General features: G+C 41.3%; 2 protein-coding genes across 4 annotated transcripts in view; one reads left to right on the forward strand and one right to left on the reverse strand.

Annotated features, from left to right (window-relative positions):
* Nucleotides 1-278: 278 nt before the first annotated feature.
* slc30a5 (solute carrier family 30 member 5) lies at nucleotides 279-14,416 on the forward strand. Its single transcript, XM_047373307.1, has 16 exons — nucleotides 279-680; nucleotides 2,238-2,360; nucleotides 2,485-2,551; nucleotides 4,169-4,254; nucleotides 4,393-4,480; nucleotides 5,591-5,681; nucleotides 5,784-5,860; nucleotides 5,948-6,118; nucleotides 6,677-6,965; nucleotides 7,039-7,247; nucleotides 9,478-9,635; nucleotides 9,722-9,851; nucleotides 10,970-11,189; nucleotides 11,263-11,489; nucleotides 12,736-12,864; nucleotides 14,145-14,416. The coding sequence occupies exons 1-16, from the start codon at nucleotides 610-612 to the stop codon at nucleotides 14,313-14,315; spliced, it is 2,307 nt and encodes a 768-aa protein (XP_047229263.1). The 5' UTR covers nucleotides 279-609; the 3' UTR covers nucleotides 14,316-14,416.
* A 255-nt stretch (nucleotides 14,417-14,671) lies between these two features.
* Nucleotides 14,672-20,595, reverse strand: part of LOC124872889 (MAM domain-containing protein 2-like) — a 61,588-nt gene continuing 55,664 nt past the window's right edge. For all 3 annotated transcript variants that reach the window (XM_047373310.1, XM_047373309.1, XM_047373308.1), the window contains exons 11-16: nucleotides 20,400-20,542; nucleotides 18,490-18,586; nucleotides 17,431-17,589; nucleotides 17,090-17,343; nucleotides 14,936-15,020; nucleotides 14,672-14,855 (exon numbers count right to left, since the gene is read on the reverse strand). In XM_047373310.1, coding sequence (XP_047229266.1) covers nucleotides 14,809-14,855; nucleotides 14,936-15,020; nucleotides 17,090-17,343; nucleotides 17,431-17,589; nucleotides 18,490-18,586; nucleotides 20,400-20,542 — 785 coding nt within the window. In that variant the 3' untranslated portion in view covers nucleotides 14,672-14,808. The remainder of the gene's footprint in view (nucleotides 14,856-14,935; nucleotides 15,021-17,089; nucleotides 17,344-17,430; nucleotides 17,590-18,489; nucleotides 18,587-20,399; nucleotides 20,543-20,595) is intronic.

The raw sequence follows: 20,595 nt of genomic DNA on the forward strand, positions 1-20,595 counted from the left end.
AATAATATATTTTTGCATCAGTGAAACAAATGACCATCAGTAAAACATTAATTATGAGTTAAACAACAAACAAACAAGACAAACAATCACCAGGTTTCTTGCACACAAAGCATAAGACGTTGTAAAAATGTGACGTTTTAAGATAAATCAATAAAAGTACACTGATTTACTACATTTGGAGCACAGAGTGCTTGTTTTGGTACAGGAGAAATTGCTCAGAGAGAGACCTCTTGCTTTCTTTAAGCCTCTGCCCAGAAACGCGCAGCCGCAACCGTCACGTGGTCTCTTACGTGACGTACACGGAAGCGTCGTAGCTGTATGGACGGTTCGGATTTTTCTCGCTCTCCCTTTTGAACTTTACTGTTTGTTGTCGTTGTCCTGACCGATAAGGGACACATTTTTGGGCTCCAGCAAAGCGACCGGATGTTTGTTTGACACCCAGCGAGCCCAGAGGACGAGACGGGGGCAGGAACGGCAGAATGACCCCCAGCCGGAGGAGGCCTTGTTGTTTACTGCAGCGGTAAATAAATGAGTGCGGTTTCATGACAGTTTACTACTGAAAGTGATGGTGAGGATACTGGGAACATAAATATACTGTTACTGGTCAACATGGAGGAGAAATACAGCAGCAACGTTCTGTCAGGAGGAAAACTGGGAATGGTGGAAGTTCCTGATTCAAGGTAACATCTGTTCTGGTTTCTGTTCATTTAATCCCGTTAAACTCTCTTATTTTTTCCCACTAAGGTAGTTTACCTTCCCGTATAAAAACACACAAAGAATCACCTTCAGACATTAAATCTGACTTAAAGTTTTCCGTTTTTTGGTCCGTTAGAAAAAATTATTTATTTTATCCTAATCCCATCATAAATTCAAATGAATATACTTTATTAATCCCAAAGGTAAACTAAATGTTGTTGTAGCTCATATTATACAGATTAAAGAAAGAGAGAGGGAGTTTTAGAAGGTGTTTATTTTTATTTAAATTCATCATAGTGAAATTCACTATGATATCACGGTGAAGGCAAACCTTTAAACCGTTTGGGATAGCTCAGATGCTGACGTCACTGCTTTCAACGCCTCTGATAGGGTAATGCACAACATTTGAGTTAAATGGAGGCTCATCTGTGGCACCACTGTCTTGTGTGACATCATAGGAAAATCTAAAGAAATCAGGCAGGATATCAGGAAGAGACGAGCCAGGCTTCAGCTGCTGGACAGATTTGACTCTAGAATAGTTTGGTTTACCGAACAGTTTATGGTCCACTGGATGACTGCAGCGTGCCCAGGTCCTGTGCCTGCAAAATAAGCCCAGATCATCATCCTTCCACCACCGTACTTGAAATTTGGTCGTAGTTGTTTGTACTGATGATGTTTGATTTTTCTGCTAACATCTCTACTTTGCTCTCATCCATTCAAAGGACGTTGATCCACATGTCTTGTGCTTCATTCAGAAGCCATTTTGGAGGCCCAAGTCATGCTGACATTTTCTTTTTAAACGGGATGACTTCTCCTTCAACTCTTCAGAACAAGGGCGAATTTATCAGTTTTTTAATGATGCACGATATATCAGCATTAACATCAGTATCAGCCGGTGTTTTTTCACATATCGTCCGATAAGTGAAACTGGGCTGATATTAACAACCGATGTTTATTTCCATCTTTTATATCTGCATCCCTAGTTTTTTTTCCTAAGTCATGAACTTTATGACTTCACATGCTAACTGAGGCCTGTAGAGTGTGAGATGGAGCTCATGAGATTTTCGTTGTTCTTCTAAGCATTGGAGCGTTTGGTTTAGACATGAATTTGGTGGGACCACCTTTCCTGGCAGCTGTCCTTAATGTTTTTACTTGTAAATAATCTTTCCTCTGTAGTAGAGCTGCACAATATATGGAATTACAATCACATGTTTTCCTGATGCATCCCTGCTCTGTAGGAAGTTGGGCCTCAGGCTGTTTAGAAATAACCTTCTGGTTGCCTCTCTCAGGTCATTCCTGGTCACACCTTCATTTCTGTGAAGGTTGGACTTTCCCTCTGAATTTTTGGCATGGTTTTGTTTATTAAATAATTCAAATATCTTTTGAAATATTTTGAATATACAGTATAGCTTACATCCAATAGTTTCCATGTTTCCTTTACACAGATGTTTTCCATGGTGGGTCTGGATCTGCGTGTCGTGTATGAAAGAGTTTTTATTTAGTTTTTGATGTAAAGTGTGCTGCTGTTCTGCCCCCTGCAGGTTAACCAGATACATTGCTCTGCTGATCCTCTCGAAGATCCTGAAAGCTTTAGGTATCTTTGAATCGTACGACATCCTCAAAGTCGTTCATATAGTTCAGTTCATCTTCATATTAAAGTTAGGGTGAGTATTTCCTGTCCTACGATCTTTAATAGAGTTGGCCTGAATTGGTTCATCCTTGAATTGTTCCATGTTTACTGTGTGTAAATAATAAATGTGATGACAACACATGTTTTTTGTTTTGAAGGAGTGCTGTTATTCTGCTTGTGTTTCAAAAACCATTTTCATCTGGAAAAGGAATCTCCAAGCGGCAGGTTAGTTGGGTTCCTTCAGCTTCTCAGTCTTTATCTAATGATGATGAAACATTGTTTATTATTAAGAATGATAAATATTACTTCTTTCTTCTGGGTTTTTAGTTTTACGTTATGATGCACCGCTGAGTTTGAACATTTTTACCCAGTCAGCTCTGGCCGGTTACAACCACAAACTACAATAGATTTTGTGTGACACGCAAACACAAAGTAGTGCATAAATGTAATGAAAAAAGAAAATTATGCTTGTTTTTCAAACTTTTTACAAATGAACAATAAACTTAAAAGTGTGGCAGGCGTTTGTATTCAGCCTGCACAGGCCAGCACTTTGCAGAACATCATCTAGAGACGGAAATGTGTGCCCAATCTCCTTTTCAAAATGTCTCAAGCTCCATTAGATTGGATGAAGAGCCTCTGTGAGCAAAGTCCCGTTTGTTCTGCAAACAGGACTTCTTAAGACCTTCTTTCAACAATTTCTTTCTTTCCACGCTTCCATGTAGGGGAGATTTGTGGAGTTTATGACTAATAGTTGTCCTGCCAGTAGATTCTTCTACCTGAGCTGTGGATATCTGCAGGAGTTACTATGAGCCTCTCCTTGTCCATCCTGTCAGCGTAGGTGGACCACCATGTTTTGGTCTCTGGTTGGTCCATCTTCTCTCCATGTTCAGATGACGGATTGAGATTTTCAAAGCTTGGGATGTTGTTCTAGAACTTGCGTATCATTTTCCTTCTGCTTCACAATTCAGCAATACTTCCTGCTGGTCTTGGAAAGAAACCCAAAATATGAAAGTCAGACCGTAATAAAAAGGTAATCGGTATCGGCCAGAGAAACCTAAACTGCTGAACTGTTTGTTTACATTTGAATTACATATAAAAGATTATAGATTGTGTCCTGAGATGTTAACAGAGAATATGCAGTGACTTTAGGCATAAAGGGAAAAAGGACATGTTGCATCAGGTTTCCAGGTTGAGACTCTCAGAGGCCAAAAGTTCATTTAAATAAATATTCATATATGTGATATATTTAGAAAAAGCACACAATAAATAAATGCCTGAATAATTAAAAATCCTTTTGCAAAATTTTAATAAATTGTTTTCACATTTAAACTCTGTGTTTAATTAGTTATTTTAAATAAAGAAAGAAAAATACAACTTTATTTCTGTAAATTGTATTATGTATTTTCAGTTTTATTCAAATTATTATATGCACAAATATTTCCTCAAAGACTCATTGATGTATTGAAATGTTGCCATTAGGGCTGAAACAATTAATCGGATTAATCAATTATTGAAATAATCGTCAATTAATTTAGTAATTGAATAATTGTTAACTGGAGTAAACAGACTCTAAAACATGCCATAAGAACAGACCTGTCAGAGCTGCAATTAGGCCACAATTGTACAAAAAAAAAATTGTAAAAAATCTCCTATTAAACACCTTTTGCTATCTGGTTAATTACTGATTATTAAAAAAAAAAAGATTAATCGATTAGCAAATAATCGTTAGTTGCAGCCCTAGTTGCCGTTTCGGCCCTCAGTATAAAACATTCAGTTTGTCTAATTGTGTCAAAGATGGATCTGCTGTTAGGAATAAAACGGTTTTCTTTTTCTTTGTTTTAGTGGATAAAGTTAGTGAAACACGCCATCCTCAGCTGTGTTATATCCCTCCTGGGCTTCTTTGGTCTGACTCTTTGTGGACCTTTAAGGTAAATTCGGGTATTTCCAGAGCGTTTTGTCATGTTATGATTTGAATATGTTTCGTTTTGTTGCAGATTGCTGTAACTACATGACGCCTGGTTGTAACAGAAGTCTCTCTGAGCATTTTCTCCATTTTTCTCTCACAGGACTCTGCTGTTGTTCGAGCACAGTGACATGGTGGTCCTCGCTCTGCTCGCGGTTCTCTTCACCAACTCAGGAGGGGGGCCATCCAAGGTTTAAAATCAACTCAACTTTCTGGTTATAAATATCCAACCTTCTAAATCTGCTGGGGGTATGAGTAATTTTGAGCTTTGCTGTTGCAGTTTAAATAAGTCAGATTTGTAGGGAATAAAATGCACATTCAGTTTTATTTCAGGATTATTCGCGTGACCCCACATAGTTTTCTGAAGGTTATTCCATGAAATAAACTCATTGGTGAACAGGGAGTAAACCAAATTTCATGACAGTAAAACTGATTCCTCTGAGTGTTGCTGACTTGTATCTGCAGCTGGGATCAGAAGTTTACATACACCCATCGTCACACTTCAGGGACTTTTAAAACTGAGAATCTGATTTTATTTTAGCCATCAGCAGCTGTTAGACCTTTCTTCCTAAACCGGTTGGTTTCCCAGCACGCACCTGGCTTTTAGGTGTCGCCCATAACAACCAGATGTATCCAAGTATCAGCTCCTGGTTCCGGTTGAGTTTGAAGGAGTCGATGCTGAAACAGGAGCTTCTGTTATTGGCCCGTCCATGGTGATGTTAAACTGGCTTCACTGTGGACAGTGGCGCTGGTTTTATAGAAGTTGGGGGTTCTAATGGGACAATGATCCTAAACTGGTTTGGGACTTGATTAATCCGGCTAACATAAAGCTTCTGGAACGGCCAACACCTCCACCCGACTGAGTATTTGTGGACCATGTTTAAAAGCCCAGTTTGTGCCAAGAACCCAACCAGATTAAATCATTTCTACCAACTCCGCCAGGAAGAGTGGTCAGACATTAGGCCAGAATCTAGTTAATGGCTAAAAAACACACAAACATAATCGATCATGATCGATGTTGCGGCAAATTTCAGACACAACAAAAAAACAATATGTTCATAACTTTTTGTGGTTTTATTTAGCTTAAAAATATGTATTAATTGCTAAAACCAGCATTTAAGGGGTAAAGATTCCTGTCAGAGGAAACCAGATAGAGCTTGAAGCGAGCCCGAAGACCCAGAAGTAACACTGCATTCTTGCTGATGATGAGTGGATGTAAAGTTCTGATTGGAACCTGATAATTAAGTCGGTTCTGGTAATCTGAGCAGCTTCTCTGTTGGTTTTTCTCTGGCTTCCTGCAGACCAGAGGTGCTGCTTTTTTCATCATCGCTGTGATCTGCCTCCTGCTCTTCGATAATGATCATCTGATGGCGAAGATGGGAGATCATCACCGTATCCTTTCATCCACATTTCTTCCACCTCTGAATTTAGTCTGGTTTTACCGGCTGTTTCCGCTCTACACTGTTTGGGACCTTGACTCGAATTGTAAACCAGCTGAGGGACACCATGACAGCGCGCTCACACACTTCCTCTACACGACCATTTCACTGTTAGGAGTCGCAGATCATAAAGTGAGTGAAGCAGCTTCTTCTTGTCTATAAACAGCGTGGGATTTGTTGTGAAGATGTTTCCATTCTTTTCACCAAACCTGTTGTCAGGGCGGTGTTGTGCTGCTGGTGGTCTCGCTCTGCCTGAAGGTGGGCTTCCACACAGCCTCTCGGAAATTATCTGTGGAAATTGGTGGAGCTAAACGACTCTACGCCCTGGACAACCTGGTTTCTGCTGTGGTGCTGCTGCCCTGGGTGGTTGTCCTGTCAGCAACCACTGAGGTGATCCGACTGGATGTAAAGACGGGAATGTTTGTTGGAAAAAACTGGAGAAATTAGAAAAAACATTAAAGAAAAATAACCTAAACTCTGTAAACCAGAGGAAACTCCACCCACCCACCCACCCATCCATCCATCCACCCATCCACCCATCCATCCATCCACCCATCCACCCACCCATCCATCCACCCACCCATCCATCCACCCACCCACCCATCCATCCATCCACTCATCCACCCACCCATCCATCCACCCATCCATCCATCCATGTCTTTCTCCATGAATACATTTATCCCTTTATCTCTTTAGTCATCCTTAAATAATTTCATCCATCCATCCTGTAAGGGAAGGGATTCATTTGAATTTAAACACCAAAAATACATAAAAGTCGTTCCATAGTGTAGATCCATTTAAGCAAACGTGTAAAAAAGTATATTTTCCTAAGTGCACAATTTACAAATATTTCAAAGCATAATTTTCTAAATGTTTTTAATATTATTTGGAATTTAATCTTTGATTCTCGGGGTTTCCATCTGACGTTCCTGCTTGTTTTTCCTACAGAGCAAAGTTGACTCCTGGTCTTCGCTCATCTTCCCGTTTGGGATGATCATCTTCTCTGTCATGATCCTGGAGTTTTACGTCGAAGCCGTCTGCACCGCTAAGATGGAGGCGCCCAGGTGCGCCCGCTACGGCGCCTTTGCCCTCTTCCTGAGCGCGCTGATGCTGGCTAATTTCTGGACTCACCCGCTGACGGATCAGCTCCGCTCCATGAGCAAACCACCGCAGCAGGTCAGCACGGAGCATGTGCTCTCCGGTGGAGTGATAGTCAGCTCCGTGTTCTTCATCATGGGTAGGTAACAACCAGAGACAAAACACCTATAACACCTCAGTTCATCTTTACGAACAACATCTGTCCTCTGCAGCATCCAGTATTCTCTCATCTCCATCGAACAAGGGGCAGAAAGGGACCTTGGTGGGTTATTCTCCTGAAGGGACCCCTCTGTACAACTTCATGGGGGACGCCCTGCAGCACACATCACAGTCTCTCCCACGATTCATCAAAGATTCACTGAAACAAATCCTGGAGGAGTACGACTCCAGGCAAATCTTCTACTTCCTGTGTCTGAACCTGGTAGGTCAGGCAAAGAAAATACAAGATACTGACCTCCAGATAAAAAACTTTAAAGCTTTTATCTTTCTGTTACTTCTCTAAATTTTGTCTATCATTTCATAATTTCCAATTTCAAAATAAGAGATTATTCTTCGTGGATGTTACAATCACATGCACTGGAAAAATGACCGTATAAAAACATAATACTTCTCATTGTTTCCCTGGGAGCTCAACGTTTTCTTCTGAAACTAAACGGTTCCCTTAATGGACCCTAAAGGCTGAGTTCCTGGAACTTACAGGTCACATTTTCTTCACACATTTGGATTTTACATTCTTGAAAAAAATAAGTAACTTTATTGGAACTTGGCACAGTATGTTCCCAGAACTTACATGGTACATTTTCCAAATTAACACGTGATTTTCCCTGAATGTGTGTCTTACAGGGCACATTGCTGGAACGTATAATAATTACGTTAGATTAGGTTTATGGTTGAGGAAAAAAGTGAGCTACAGCTGCCTATGCTTACAGGCACATCTAAAAACATTAGAATGCTGTGAAAACGTTCGCTATTTTCTGTCCCTCATTTCAGAAAGAAATTATTATATAGATTCATTACTCAGAGTGAAATATTTCAAGCCTTTGTTTCTTGTAATTTTGATGTTTATGGCTTACAAATTTCAGTGTCTCAGAAAATTTGATTACATAACACCGGTTTACGAAAACCATTTTAAACGTATAAATGTTGTATAATGAACATATTATGGCCTAAACAATCATGGAGACTGCTGACTGGACATGTGTCCAGAAGACAGCCATGGACAAGGAGGGTGAGCCACAACAGGTCATTACTAAAGAAGCTGGCTGTTCTGTATCTAAACACATCCATAGAAAGTTGAGTGGAAGGAAAAAGTGTGATAGAAAAAGGTGCAACAGGGAGAACAGCAGCTTTAAGAGGATTGTCAAGAAAATCCATTCAAGAATTTGAGGGAGTTTCACTAGGAGTGGACTGAGGCTGGAGTCAGGGCATCTAGAGCCACTACTCACAGATGAATCCTACACAAATGTCACATTCCTCGTGTCACGCCACTGCTGAACCAGAACTAGTGCCAGAAGCGTCTAACCTGGGCTAAGGAGAAAAAGTACTGGACTGTTGCTCAAAGATCCAAGGTCCTCTTTTCAGATGAAAGTAAAGTTTGCATTTCATTTGGAGATCAATGTTCCAGAGTCTGGAGGAAGAGTGGAGAGAGGCACAGAATCCACGTTGCTTGAAGCCCAGTGGGAAGTTTCCACAGTCAGTGATGGTTTAGGGTACCATTACATCTGCTGGTTCTGGTCCACAGGGTTTTCTGAAGTCCACAGTCAGTGCAGCCATCTACGAGGACATTTTAGATCACTTCCTGTTTCCTTCTGCTGACAAGCTGTATGTAAATGCTGATTTCAATTTCCAGCAGGACTTGGTACCGGCCCACACTGCCAAAGGTAACAAAATCTGGTTCAATGACCATGGTGTTACTGGGCTTGACTGGCCAGCAAACTGTCCTGACCAGAACCCATAGAGAATCTATGGGTTCTGGTCAGGCCCGAAGGCAGTTATCAAAGCTATGCCACGAAGCATTGATGCAGTACTTCATGCAAAAGGAGCCCCAACCAAGTCCTGAGTGCATAGAAATGAACATACTTTTCAGAAGCAAGACATTTGTGTTTAAATCCTCCTTTTTCTATTATTCTGATGAAATATAAAAGTTTTCTGAGACACGGAATTTTGGGTTTTCTTTATCTGTTGGCCATAATCATCAAAATTACAAGAAAGAAAGGCTTGAAATATTTTAGTCTGTGTTCCGAGTCTATATAATATATGAGTTTTAATGTCTGGAATGTGGGAGAAATATGGAACTTTTTCATAATTCAAATTTTTTGAGATGTATGATTTAAACTTACTGCCACCTAGTGGCCTGGCATGGGTAATTAGGCATAAATATTTTCTCTTAAACAGGAAAAGCATCTGGAGCAGTGAAGCTGAGGCCTTATTTTTATAGTTATTATTTTCTGTGGGATATTTTTTAATTGTTCAGCTCTGAGTGAGACAATATTACAATCTAGATTCAGATCTTTTTCATTTTTAATTCAACCTGCTTTCATCTGCTTGCATTCAGATTCACCCTGAAACACTGTTAGGATCACCATAGCAACCAGTGACTTGTCTTTGCATCGAGTCCCTTTGGGAACAGATTTCCTTGTGTTTTTGTCCAGGCTTTCACGTTTGTGGAGCTTTTTTACGGCGTTTGGACCAACAGCCTGGGACTCATCTCTGATGGCTTCCACATGCTGTTCGACTGCTCTGCTCTAGTTCTCGGCCTGTTCGCTGCCCTCATGACGCGCTGGAAGGCCACCAGGATCTTCTCCTACGGGTAAAGTCCCTCTTAGGAGTACCAAGTGCTTCCGATTCAACTGGACGTTTTGTAAAATCCAGGGCTCTGCTGTCGTCGTCTTGCAGGTACGGTCGAGTGGAGATCCTGTCTGGATTCATCAACGGCCTGTTCCTGATGGTCATTGCCTTCTTCGTGTTTGTGGAATCAGTCACCCGTCTGCTGGATCCTCCCAACATAAACACGGACATGCTAACTGTGAGTGGATCTACAAGATGCCGTATTTTCCTTCATGACAGCTGCCCGTTGCTCTGAGAAGGAAATTGGCTTTAATCTTCGCCAATAAACTGAAGATTAAAGTCCAAAGTAAACAAAGTTCCGAGTGAAAACAGTGGAGCGGTGTTTTATCTGGTTCTGGAAAAGCTTCATTGGCTCTCCAAAGTAAACCGTCAGTTGTGTTTTAAACGTTTCCAGATGTTTGACAGAAAGCCTGTATTAACCTTAGAGGATTATAATTGGCAAAGAGGAACTAAAGGAGACAAAGTACAGAGATAACATGTTATGAGGACGGGACGGCCCACAGAACAGAACCTGGTCCGGTCCAGTTGACATCCTGTTTAACTATAGAGAGAAGCTGTTTATGAATAAAAGTGTTCCAGCTGGAAATCTTCTTACAGACGAAAACTTAAACAGATCCCGGAAAATGTTCCTTTGGTTGGTTAGAAATACATTGTGTGGAAAACATCTAGGACAAAATAACTATTAATAAAAATGTGTAATTTTTAAACATGTAGAGACCAAAGATTTTAACCATTTTACCTAGCAAAATAACTCCACGTCAGTCTGATTGGATGAAGATCACCTATAAGCATACAAGTTCTCAATCAGATCAAGGTCTAGACTTTGACTAGGCCATTCTAACACACGTTTATACTTCTAAACCATCCCACTGTAGCTCTGGCTGTATGTTTAGGGTTGTCCTGCTGGAAGTGAACGTCCTCCACAGTCTTCAGTCCTCTGCATCCACCACTTGCTCTTGCTCTGTCACATAAAGCAGAGCGTGTCATATTTCCTGAATTATATGACAGTGTGTCTGTATCTTCCACATCCATGTAGGAAAACCTTCAACATTTAACAGGGTCTAGATGAGAGAAACCCAGAAACCCACAGAGTGGGTGGGAGCATTTTTATTGGTCTTTATTTAGTCCTCAGAGCGAAACAGAGCAGATCACCACTGTCCATCCAAGTTACCCTGGATCTGCTGACCCAGCTTCATATTACCGGCCTCAGGTCAATGCGACTTCAGGTTTACGCTGCATCTTTATTTACTTAAAGTCTCAGATCCAGAACGACTTGTGAAAATCTTATTTCTGCAGCCGGTGTCTGTCGGAGGTTTGCTGGTCAACTTGGTGGGAATCTGCGCTTTCAGTCACGCCCACTCCCACGGAGGGAAAAGCTGCCCTTCACACGACCACGGACACTCGCATCACGGCCACTCCCACGGCGAGCACAGCCACGGGGGTCACGGCCACTCTCATGGCGGACACGGTCACTCCCACGGCTCAGGTAGCAGAGGCATGAACGCCAACATGAGAGGTGCGTTGCTGGAGTGACGAGGTTTGTGGAAGTTCCAGAAAAACAAGTTCCTGAACTTCTGTTCTTCTTCCAGGGGTTTACCTCCATGTTCTGGCGGACACGTTGGGCAGCGTTGGAGTGATCATATCAACGATCCTCATCCGGCAGTTCGGGTGGTTGATCGCTGATCCGATTTGCTCGCTCTTCATCGCCACGCTCATTTTTCTCAGCGTCATCCCTTTACTGAAGGACGCCTGCGAGGTTCTCCTTCTACGAACTCCTCCGGAACATGAGAAGGACCTAAACAGTGCGCTGGAAAAGGTGAGGAGTCGCATGTAATGAGGATAAGCACCAATTCTTTTTAAGTTTATGTTTTGTACAACTTAGAAGTTGTATGAGATTTTATTAAGTATTTAAAATGGAAAACACGAGATTATAGCACCAATGCACAATTTCCAGCATATCTTCTCAGCTGTTTTCAATTCACTTCAAACTCCATTCAGTTTGGAAATATAGTACCATGGTTCCTTCTAAAGCACGGCTTGTCAGCTCCTTACATTGCAGCCAATTTTAGAAAGATAGAAGAAGAAATGAGACTCACCTCTATTAAGGATTAAAGCAACAAGGCTCCTTTTGGTGCTTTAAGGCTCCAGCATGTCGTCTTGGCTCTTGTCATTACATCCAGTTGCAAAGGGGAACGAGGAGGATTATAGTACCAAGGCTCCTTTTCCAGCATCCTTTCTGACCTCTTAATTGCAGCCAGTTTTAAAGGGGTGGGAGGATAAACTTGCCTCTGTTGCAGAGTCATGTTACAGATACCAAAAATAAAAGAACATTTTCTCCTTGAATTTTTGCATTTATACCCCCTGATGTTATATTTCTATAGTGTTAAGATTCTTGCCAATGCAAACATTTTTGTACCCATCACTGGTCTACATTTTAACTAAATCATGCTAAAATATGATCTTCCTTCTTGGATTTTCAGCCTCTTTTTTTAAAAAGCTACCAATTTTTCTTGTGCAGTTTTACACATTCAGGTCCATAACAGAGCTAAATATTTCACTCTTATTTATGGAAAAGACTAAAAAAAAAAGGGGCATCACCCAGCATTATATAACGGTCAGTATTCAGTGTGTTTTGTGTGGCAGCTGTAGGTTGTTGGTTTGACTCCTTTAAAGGCAGAGATGTGTTTTTAATGTTTTGCAGCCTGAATCGAATTCTTTGTTGCCGTTTTGTATGAAGAAGCAAACATAAAACTTTAAAATTGGGATCAATGATGAGCTGAAAATCAACTGAATAATTTTGATCTGACATTTTTAAACAGACAAGTTGAAGCCCTGTTAACTAACAATGACTGCATGACCTTCATTTCTTTTATGAAGGATCTGATTTAAAAAACTCTTTTTATCAGGACTTTGGAGGTATTAAGCTTTGTCCAAATGCAGTGCACAGCTATTAAGATTATGTAGCATATTTTTTACGTTGTGGGAGCTTCACGTGTCATTAACGCTTCCCATTACGTCGCCTTTATGGAAGCAGTTCCCCAGATGAATTTTTCTTGTTTCAGATCGAGAAGATTGAAGGAGTTTTGTCGTACAGAGACCCTCATTTCTGGAGGCATTCGGCCAGCGTGGTCGCTGGGACCATTCACCTGCAGGTCATGTCGGATGTGGTGGAACAACGGATCATCCAGCAGGTCGGTTTTCTATTTCAGTGTATTACAAAGGTACTGTAGCCTCAGCCCCAAAGATGAAGGTCTTTATCTCCAAGTTCTTCGTTAAAACACAACCGATGGATTTACTGCTAAGTTGTTGTGATCACTCTACTTTAAACTTGCGGATTTGCGCAATGAAGGAAGTGACTTTCTCATTAAAATCTTTAGGGGTGCCCCGATCGCTCGGTTGGCCGATTGATTGGCCCCGATTTCCTTAATTTTGGGAGGTCGTTAATTGGCCAATACTTGCATGTGAAACCGATCTTATCTACTTGTTTAATCTATTGTGCAAGTTTTGTTTGTTTTTAAAACCTGAAAAATTAAAGACTGAAGGAAACTGCAACGCTCTAAATTTTTCATTTATATTTCAGAGCACCACATCATGTGCAGTTAAAACAAGTTTGTGTTGTTTCATGTTATTGTTCAGCGTTTTTCAATAAAATTTAATTGGGACATTGAAGGTGTATTGACACCTGAGGGCGCCAGTTATACACAAAATTGATATCGGCCAAAAATGTAATCAGCAGGGCAGTCTTTTTAAAGATTAGTTATTGATGATTGGCCAGAAAACTGCAATCGGTAGACCCCTAAAAATATGAAGTCTTTTTATCCAAACATCTGTCCTTCCATCCCTCTGACCTTCTGTCCACCCATCCATACCAGTCTGTGGTTGCTGCAGATTTTCTATTTTAACCAGACCTCATTGGAACTACTTGTAGTAGTGAACGTTTGTGTTTATCCTTTGAAACCAACCAATTAATAATGATGTGTGAAGTCTTACTTTGAGTCTGGTACATTATGGATTTAGACATGAAGATGTGTGGGAACCTTGTGTTACTCTAGCTGGTTGGGCACCTGTGAAGATGAGACAATGACCTCATGTTATTATAGTGCTAATCTGACTTCTTCTTGTTTTAATCATACAAACTAAAACATGGCACACCATTTTAATCGGTTGCTGTTTTCCATGAGGATTCATGCCAAGACAGAAACAGATTTTAGTGCCAGGGGGGCAGAGATGTTTTCATCAGAGAGAACAGAACTGGAATCAAGAAAGCACTGAAACTGGTTTGGTTAAACATTGGTTGTTAATATTGGCCTGGTTTTACTTATCGGACCGATACCAGTATGTTAATGTCGATATATTGTGCATCCCAGCTATCAAGTAATTTGCAGATTACTTTGGATTAAAGCGTCTGCCACATGCATAGAAATAATTACCCCTGAAAATTTTATTGATTGTAACATCTCTCCATCTCCAGGTGACGGCCATCTTGAAAGACGCGGGGGTGAATAATCTGTCGGTCCAGGTGGAAAAGGAGGCATACTTCCAGCACATGTCTGGCCTCAGTGCCGGGTTTCAGGACGTTCTGGCAATGACCCGGCAGATGGCATTGATGAAATACCCCAACGATGGGACTCTTATCATGTAACACGCCCAGAGAAAGACCAAATGATGCTCTGAATGCTCCTCTGACTCATTTTTCACAAATGTACAGATGTATAATGTTTAAATAAATATGAATATAATGGTTTTATCTTGTAGTTTGTTGCACAAAAACGTATTGCATCACTTCCTAATTGGCCTCAGTGAATGAAATGATTCCGACGTCTGAATTCAGCCGTTTTTAAATGTAAAAAAACTATTGAATTTAAAAACATTCTGGGGTTTATTTAAGCAATGAGCATTAATCTAATGCATATATGTGTGAAGGTTTGACACCCTTTGTTGCTACAGTGCAGAGAGAAAGCCCGCCATAACTGACATGTTGCCCCATGAAAACTGAAGTACATCTAGAGTTTCTTTATTCCACATGTTCTGCCTGACATGTAGGAGTCAACAACGCTTCAGGTTGTCTCATGTGCAAAATAAAAGTGGGAAAATTGGGGGGTGGCATGCATCCTACAGCAGATATTAGCCTTGCTCTACTCGATCTCATTGGAGCTTCCCACGGTGTCTCCGACCTCCATGTCTGCCCGAAACAACAAAGGAGTCAGGAATCTGCAGCATAGCTCAGATTGTGTTTTATGTAATCCACAGTAAGATGTTTACCTGGGCAAGGTCCACTCTCCAACATAATGTCATCAATGGCAATGTCACTCCTTACTGAAGATCCCCGGGTTGCTTCAAACACAATCTGGGAAAATAATACAAATAAACACAATTACATCCTTTTTGAACTGTAAAAGGTTTTAAACTGTCCTACATTTAAACTTTTAAACTGTCCTACATTTCTGTATATGAGGTAAGCTAAAGCCATGCAATGTTAGTTTAAACTTAACTATACAGAAAAACAACTAACATGATCATTTAAATCAAATAAAAAATACATTTTGACAGGATATGATATATTAAGATAATTTAAAATGAGATTATATAAATCTGGCACAATTTAAATTGACCTAAGATAAAATAAGCTAAAGCAACTAAAACTAAGACATGCTAAAATAATTTGAATTGAACTAGGCCTAATTTGAAATAAAATATACTGAACTAGGCAAAGTTTAACCAAAGCATTTTAAAATAAAAGATCAAATAAAACAAGTGAGCTCAACTAATTTGTTTCCTAAGCCTGCAAAAGTTTCCAATTTAAACTAAGTCATAAGATCATTTTAAGTTAACTAAGCCAAATAAAATGTTGTAAGACAAGCGAAGAATTGCTAGAAAAATTTTTAAATAAACTAAAATAAGACATCAACTAAACAATTAAACCACGCTAAGAGAATCTGAAAGAAGATAAACTAAATTTAGCTAAAATATGTTAAGCCATGCTAAGATAATTCAAATTAAGATTATCCAAAATCATTTATAATACAAGTTAAGGTAAGATTTGCTAAAAATAAATTAAGATAAGCTAAAATAAGACAATGTAAACTAAGCTAAATTAAACTGAACCAAGCTGAGAATTCCAATGAAGATAAACTAAACAAGCAGAATTTAACTAAAATAAGTTACGCAATGCTAAGGTAAGATCATCCAAAAATAAAATAAGCTAAGATAAAACAAGTTAAGCTAAGATTTGCTAAAATAATATTTACGTTAAGCTAGGCTGAAATACGACAAGAACCACTAAACTAAGCTAATTTAAACAAAACCAAGCTAATTTAAGATAAGCTAAAATAAGATAAACTAAATTAAATTAAAACTAGTTTTCTGAAAACATGTGAAAATCATTTAAATTAGCATTAAATAGAGTAAGCTAAACTGGGCCATGCTAGGATCATTTAACGTAAACTAGCTTGTTTGGACAGAGACAGGCTAGCTTAGTTTAAATGATCCAAGCATAGCCCAGTTTACGTAAGCTAGCTTAATGTAAGCTAGCCTATTTGGACAGAAAATAAAGTTGGGGGCTCAGGACTTTTCTAGATTACATTTAGTTCTACCTCGAGGATCTGGATCTTGTGGCATTAGAGGAAAAACTACATTCAGGTTCTCTTCTAATGAAACCTGTTATCATAACAAGGTCCACATTCAAACTGTACAAGGCTGTCCAGATCCATCAGACACCACTGAACAATGTAAAACCACATTCATCAACACACCAAACAGAAATCTCTTAGAAGTTCAGTTCAGTTAACGATATTCTGGCAGCATGTGGTTGTCAAACATTTTCCTTTTAATCCGAGGTTTCCTTTCCTTTTCTCCTCTTTTTTTCCTCCAGCTGCTTGACAGTTTTAATCCTCTCCATGAAACTCAAAGCCATTTAAGGCAGATATCTGGCCTGACCATTGTGCTCTGGAAGTATGTTTATAGGAAAAGTGATTATGGATAAACAGGAGTAAGAATCCAACATTATCTACTTATCTGAGTTAATGTCATGGCAGCAGCCCAAATGTTTCATCATTGTTTTCTAGTTTTTTCCCTTCTTCCCATTTTTCTTTTGCTGTCAACCTGAAAACTGAGAAGTTTGGCTCCTTCTAATAAAGAGAGATGAGGGTCTCTAAAGAGAAGATTTTATTTATTATAACAGAGAAGAAGTGACTGTAGGGCAGACTTGTTTATACTAATTCAACCTGAAAACTAACAAGATAAATTTAAGTTTATTTACAGCAGCTTTAGTTAGAAAGCTTTCAGAAAAACTAGTGGAACTCCTTACTGAAGCTCATCCGTGAGGCAAACAGGCAGTGCTAGCTTTATTTGTCTAAATATGTCGGTATAAGCTTATGTTAAAAAACAGAGCAATGGGAACATTTATTTCACTCTTGCCTGATGCTGGCGCTGGCTCTGGTACCCCACGTGGGCTCTCAGCCAGGCGATGCTCTGCTCACCGCTCCGTTGCCATAGCAACTCCTCCTCTCCATCCTTGTCGGCGAGCACCCTGAGCTCCCCTGTTCTCGAACCGTACATGTGGTAGTAGAACCGGAGACACTGAGGCCCCCTGGTTCCTCTGATAGGACGGGACAGCAGCCGCGCACTCTGGCCCGGCAGCATGGGCGACGCCTCGATGTACATGTAGTATCCTGGCGAACGCAGGGAGGAGGCTGTTTGAGGGATACTTGTGCAACAGGAAATGCAATAAGAGGTGATCTGGATGGAGGGTTCCTCACCAAGACCTGTGGTGTGGTCACCTCTGGGTCCCGTGTAGGAAGTCGGAGTGGATCCTCTCCTTCGCTGCCAGTCAGCAGAATCCCTGCGTTTATCCTGAGTGTATCCACAGAGTCCGGACTCAAAGTCACAGTGTCCAGAAAAGGAGGAGGACAGAAAACCTGAAACAGGAAAAATGGAAAGGCATTTTATTCCTTTCATTCAACCCCGAGACAGAAGCTACCAGCTGAGGTTGAGCCTAAAGCAGCCGAGTGATTCCTAAAACAGTTTACCTGAGTGCAGGGCTGTGGGCACAAAATCAGAGCCATCATAAAACACTTACTACAAATACCCAGGTGCATCTAAATAAAATATAATCAAAAAGTTAGTTTACTTCAGTATTTTAATTCAAATAGTGAAACTAATATACCGGTAGATGCATTAAACCCACAGTCATTTATTTATGTTATTTTGATGATTCCTGCTTCATGTAAACCCAAAATTTAGTTTATCTGAAAATTCTGACTATTATATATATATATATATATATATATATTTCTTTTTTTAACATCAGCCCACTGAATAGTAAATCTGTGCACTTTGTGAATGAACTAACTGCATTAATGCAGCGTAGCGTGGAGATCAGCCTCTGGTTCTGCTGAGGTGTCCAGAAAGCCCAGGTTGCTTAAATAGTGACATTCAGCTTGTCTACATTGTTGGTTCTGGTGTCTCATGTTCCAGTAGACAATACTCCAGAACCTCTCTATGGGGTTTAGGTCAGGCACAGAGATACCAGTACCTTTGGCAGTGTGGGCTGGTTCTAAGTCCTGCACTAAAATGAAATCATCACCTCCATACAGTTCATCAGTAGAAGGAAGCATGAAGTGCTCTAAAAATTCCTTGTAGACATCTGCTCTGACTTTGGACTTGATAAAACACAGTGAACCAACACCAGCAGATGATCTGGCTCCTTAAACCATCACACTGGACGTGAAGAAGCTTGGATTCTCCGCTCTTCCTTCCAACTGGGACCTTGACTTCCAATTAAAAGTAGAGCATGTTGCACAACTCTATGTTGTTACCTGCCGTCAGGTCGCAGTCTCCGAGGTTCAGACTGATATCGTCCAGAGCCACGGAGCCACAGTCCCAGAAACTCCTGCAGGTGCTGACGAAAACCATCTGAAGAGCACAAACAAGAAGTGAGCAGCTTCTCCCTAACCCTAACCCTACACCAAACGTTTTCGGTCATTAGACTGAATTAGAGGGATGTCATCCTGACACTAAACTCGCCCTAAACCCTCTACAGGGTACTGGACGGTTCATGGGAGTTTGCCCAACCGGTTCACATGTGTTTTGTGGACCTGGAGAAAGCATTCGACTGTGTCCCTCGTGATGCCCTGTGGGGGGCGCTCCAGGAGTATAGAATCGGGGGCCCTTTATTAGGGGCCATCCGGTCCCTCTACGAGCGGAGCAGGAGTTTGGTCCGCATTGCCGGCACTAAGTCGGACCTGTTCCCGGTGCATGTTGGACTCCGGCAGGGCTGCCCTTTGTCACCGGTCCTGTTCATAACTTTTATGGACAGGATTTCTAGACGCAGCCAAGGGCCGGAGGGGGTCTGGTTTGGGGACCAGTGGATTTCGTCTCTTCTTTTTGCAGATGGCGTGGTCCTGCTGGCCCCCTCTAGGCAAGACCTACAGCATGCGCTGTGGCGGTTCGCAGCCAAGTATGAAGCGGCTGGGATGAGGATCAGCTCCTCCAAGTCCGAGGCCATGGTACTCGACCGGAAAAGGGTGGCTTGTCCTCTTCAGGTTGGAGGGGAGTTCCTGCCTCAAGTGGAGGAGTTCAAGTATCTCGGGGTCTTGTTCACGAGTGAGGGAAGAATGGAGCGGGAGATCAACAGACGGATCGTTGCGGCTGCCGCAGTAATGGGGGCGCTGTGCTGGTCCGTTGTGGTGAAGAGAGAGCTGAGCCGAAAAGCAAAGCTCTCGATTTACTGGTCGGTCTACGTTCCTACCCTCACCTATGGCCATGAACTTTGGGTCATGACCGAAAGAACAAGATCCCGGATACAAGCGGCTGAAATGAGCTTCCTCCGTAGGGTGGCCGGGCACTCCCTTAGAGATAGGGTGAGGAGCTCGGCCATCTGGGAGGAGCTCGGAGTAGAGCCGCTGCTCCTCAACATCGAGAGGAGCCAGTTGAGGTGGCTCGGGCATCTATACCGGATGCCTCCTGGACGCCTTCCTCGGGAGGTGTTCCAGGCACGTCCCACCGGGAGGAGGCCCAGGGGACGGCCCAGGACACGCTGGAGGGACTATGTCTCTCGGCTGGCCTGGGAATGCCTTGGGCTCCACCCGGATGAGCTGGAGGAGGTGTCTGGAGAGAGGGACGTCTGGGCGTCTACTGAGTCTGCTGCCCCCGCGACCCGGTCCCGGATAAAGCGGAAAATGACGAGTACGAGCAGCTTCTCCTTTTGTCTTCAAACCAAATCAGGGATCAAGTCCATTTCAGGAAACTGGTGTGTGAGGGCTTTTAACTTGGTGAAAAGAAATTGAACATTGATTCAAGAATGGAAATTAAGCAAATTAATATGAAGAAGTAAAACAAAAGATGTCTGTTCCTTCTTCAGTTCATCTGTTTTTTCATTTGATTCTTAGTTATATGCATTGATTTATAGTGTTTTATTTGTCCAACACATATTTTATGTCAAAATGTTCAGAGATCATGTTTAGCACACTTTTACAGTAAAAGTACAAATCATCATGAATATGACAGATATTGGTCGGATGGATTCAACTTTTAGACAACCGGAAGTTTGGGAATGATATTTTTCCATACTTTTCTAAGCCTCCAGGTCTCTCTAGAAACTCAATTACCTTTCTTGCTTCTTTTATTTTTTACTTTGTTAATGTTTTTCCACATCCCTTTAATGACGCTCTTAATGTTCTTTTTATGTTTTCCTTTCTTCCTGTTAGGTTTTCTATTCTCCTCTGACCTTGGCAGGCTGCGACGTCTGGAAGGTCACGTCTGCTAAGATCCAGATTCCCCTCGACTTTTCAGCCTGGGTCCAGATCTTCTCCCGCTTGCCCCCCTGCTGCAGCAGATAAACCGCCAACGCCTGCTCCGTCTGGTTGAAACCTGTCAGAGTTATTTATGATACTCAGAGATTCTGTCCCAAAGATTTGTACAAA

The sequence above is a fragment of the Girardinichthys multiradiatus genome, chromosome 8, assembly GCF_021462225.1.
Source record: "Girardinichthys multiradiatus isolate DD_20200921_A chromosome 8, DD_fGirMul_XY1, whole genome shotgun sequence".
In the NCBI taxonomy this organism is placed as follows: domain Eukaryota; kingdom Metazoa; phylum Chordata; class Actinopteri; order Cyprinodontiformes; family Goodeidae; genus Girardinichthys; species Girardinichthys multiradiatus.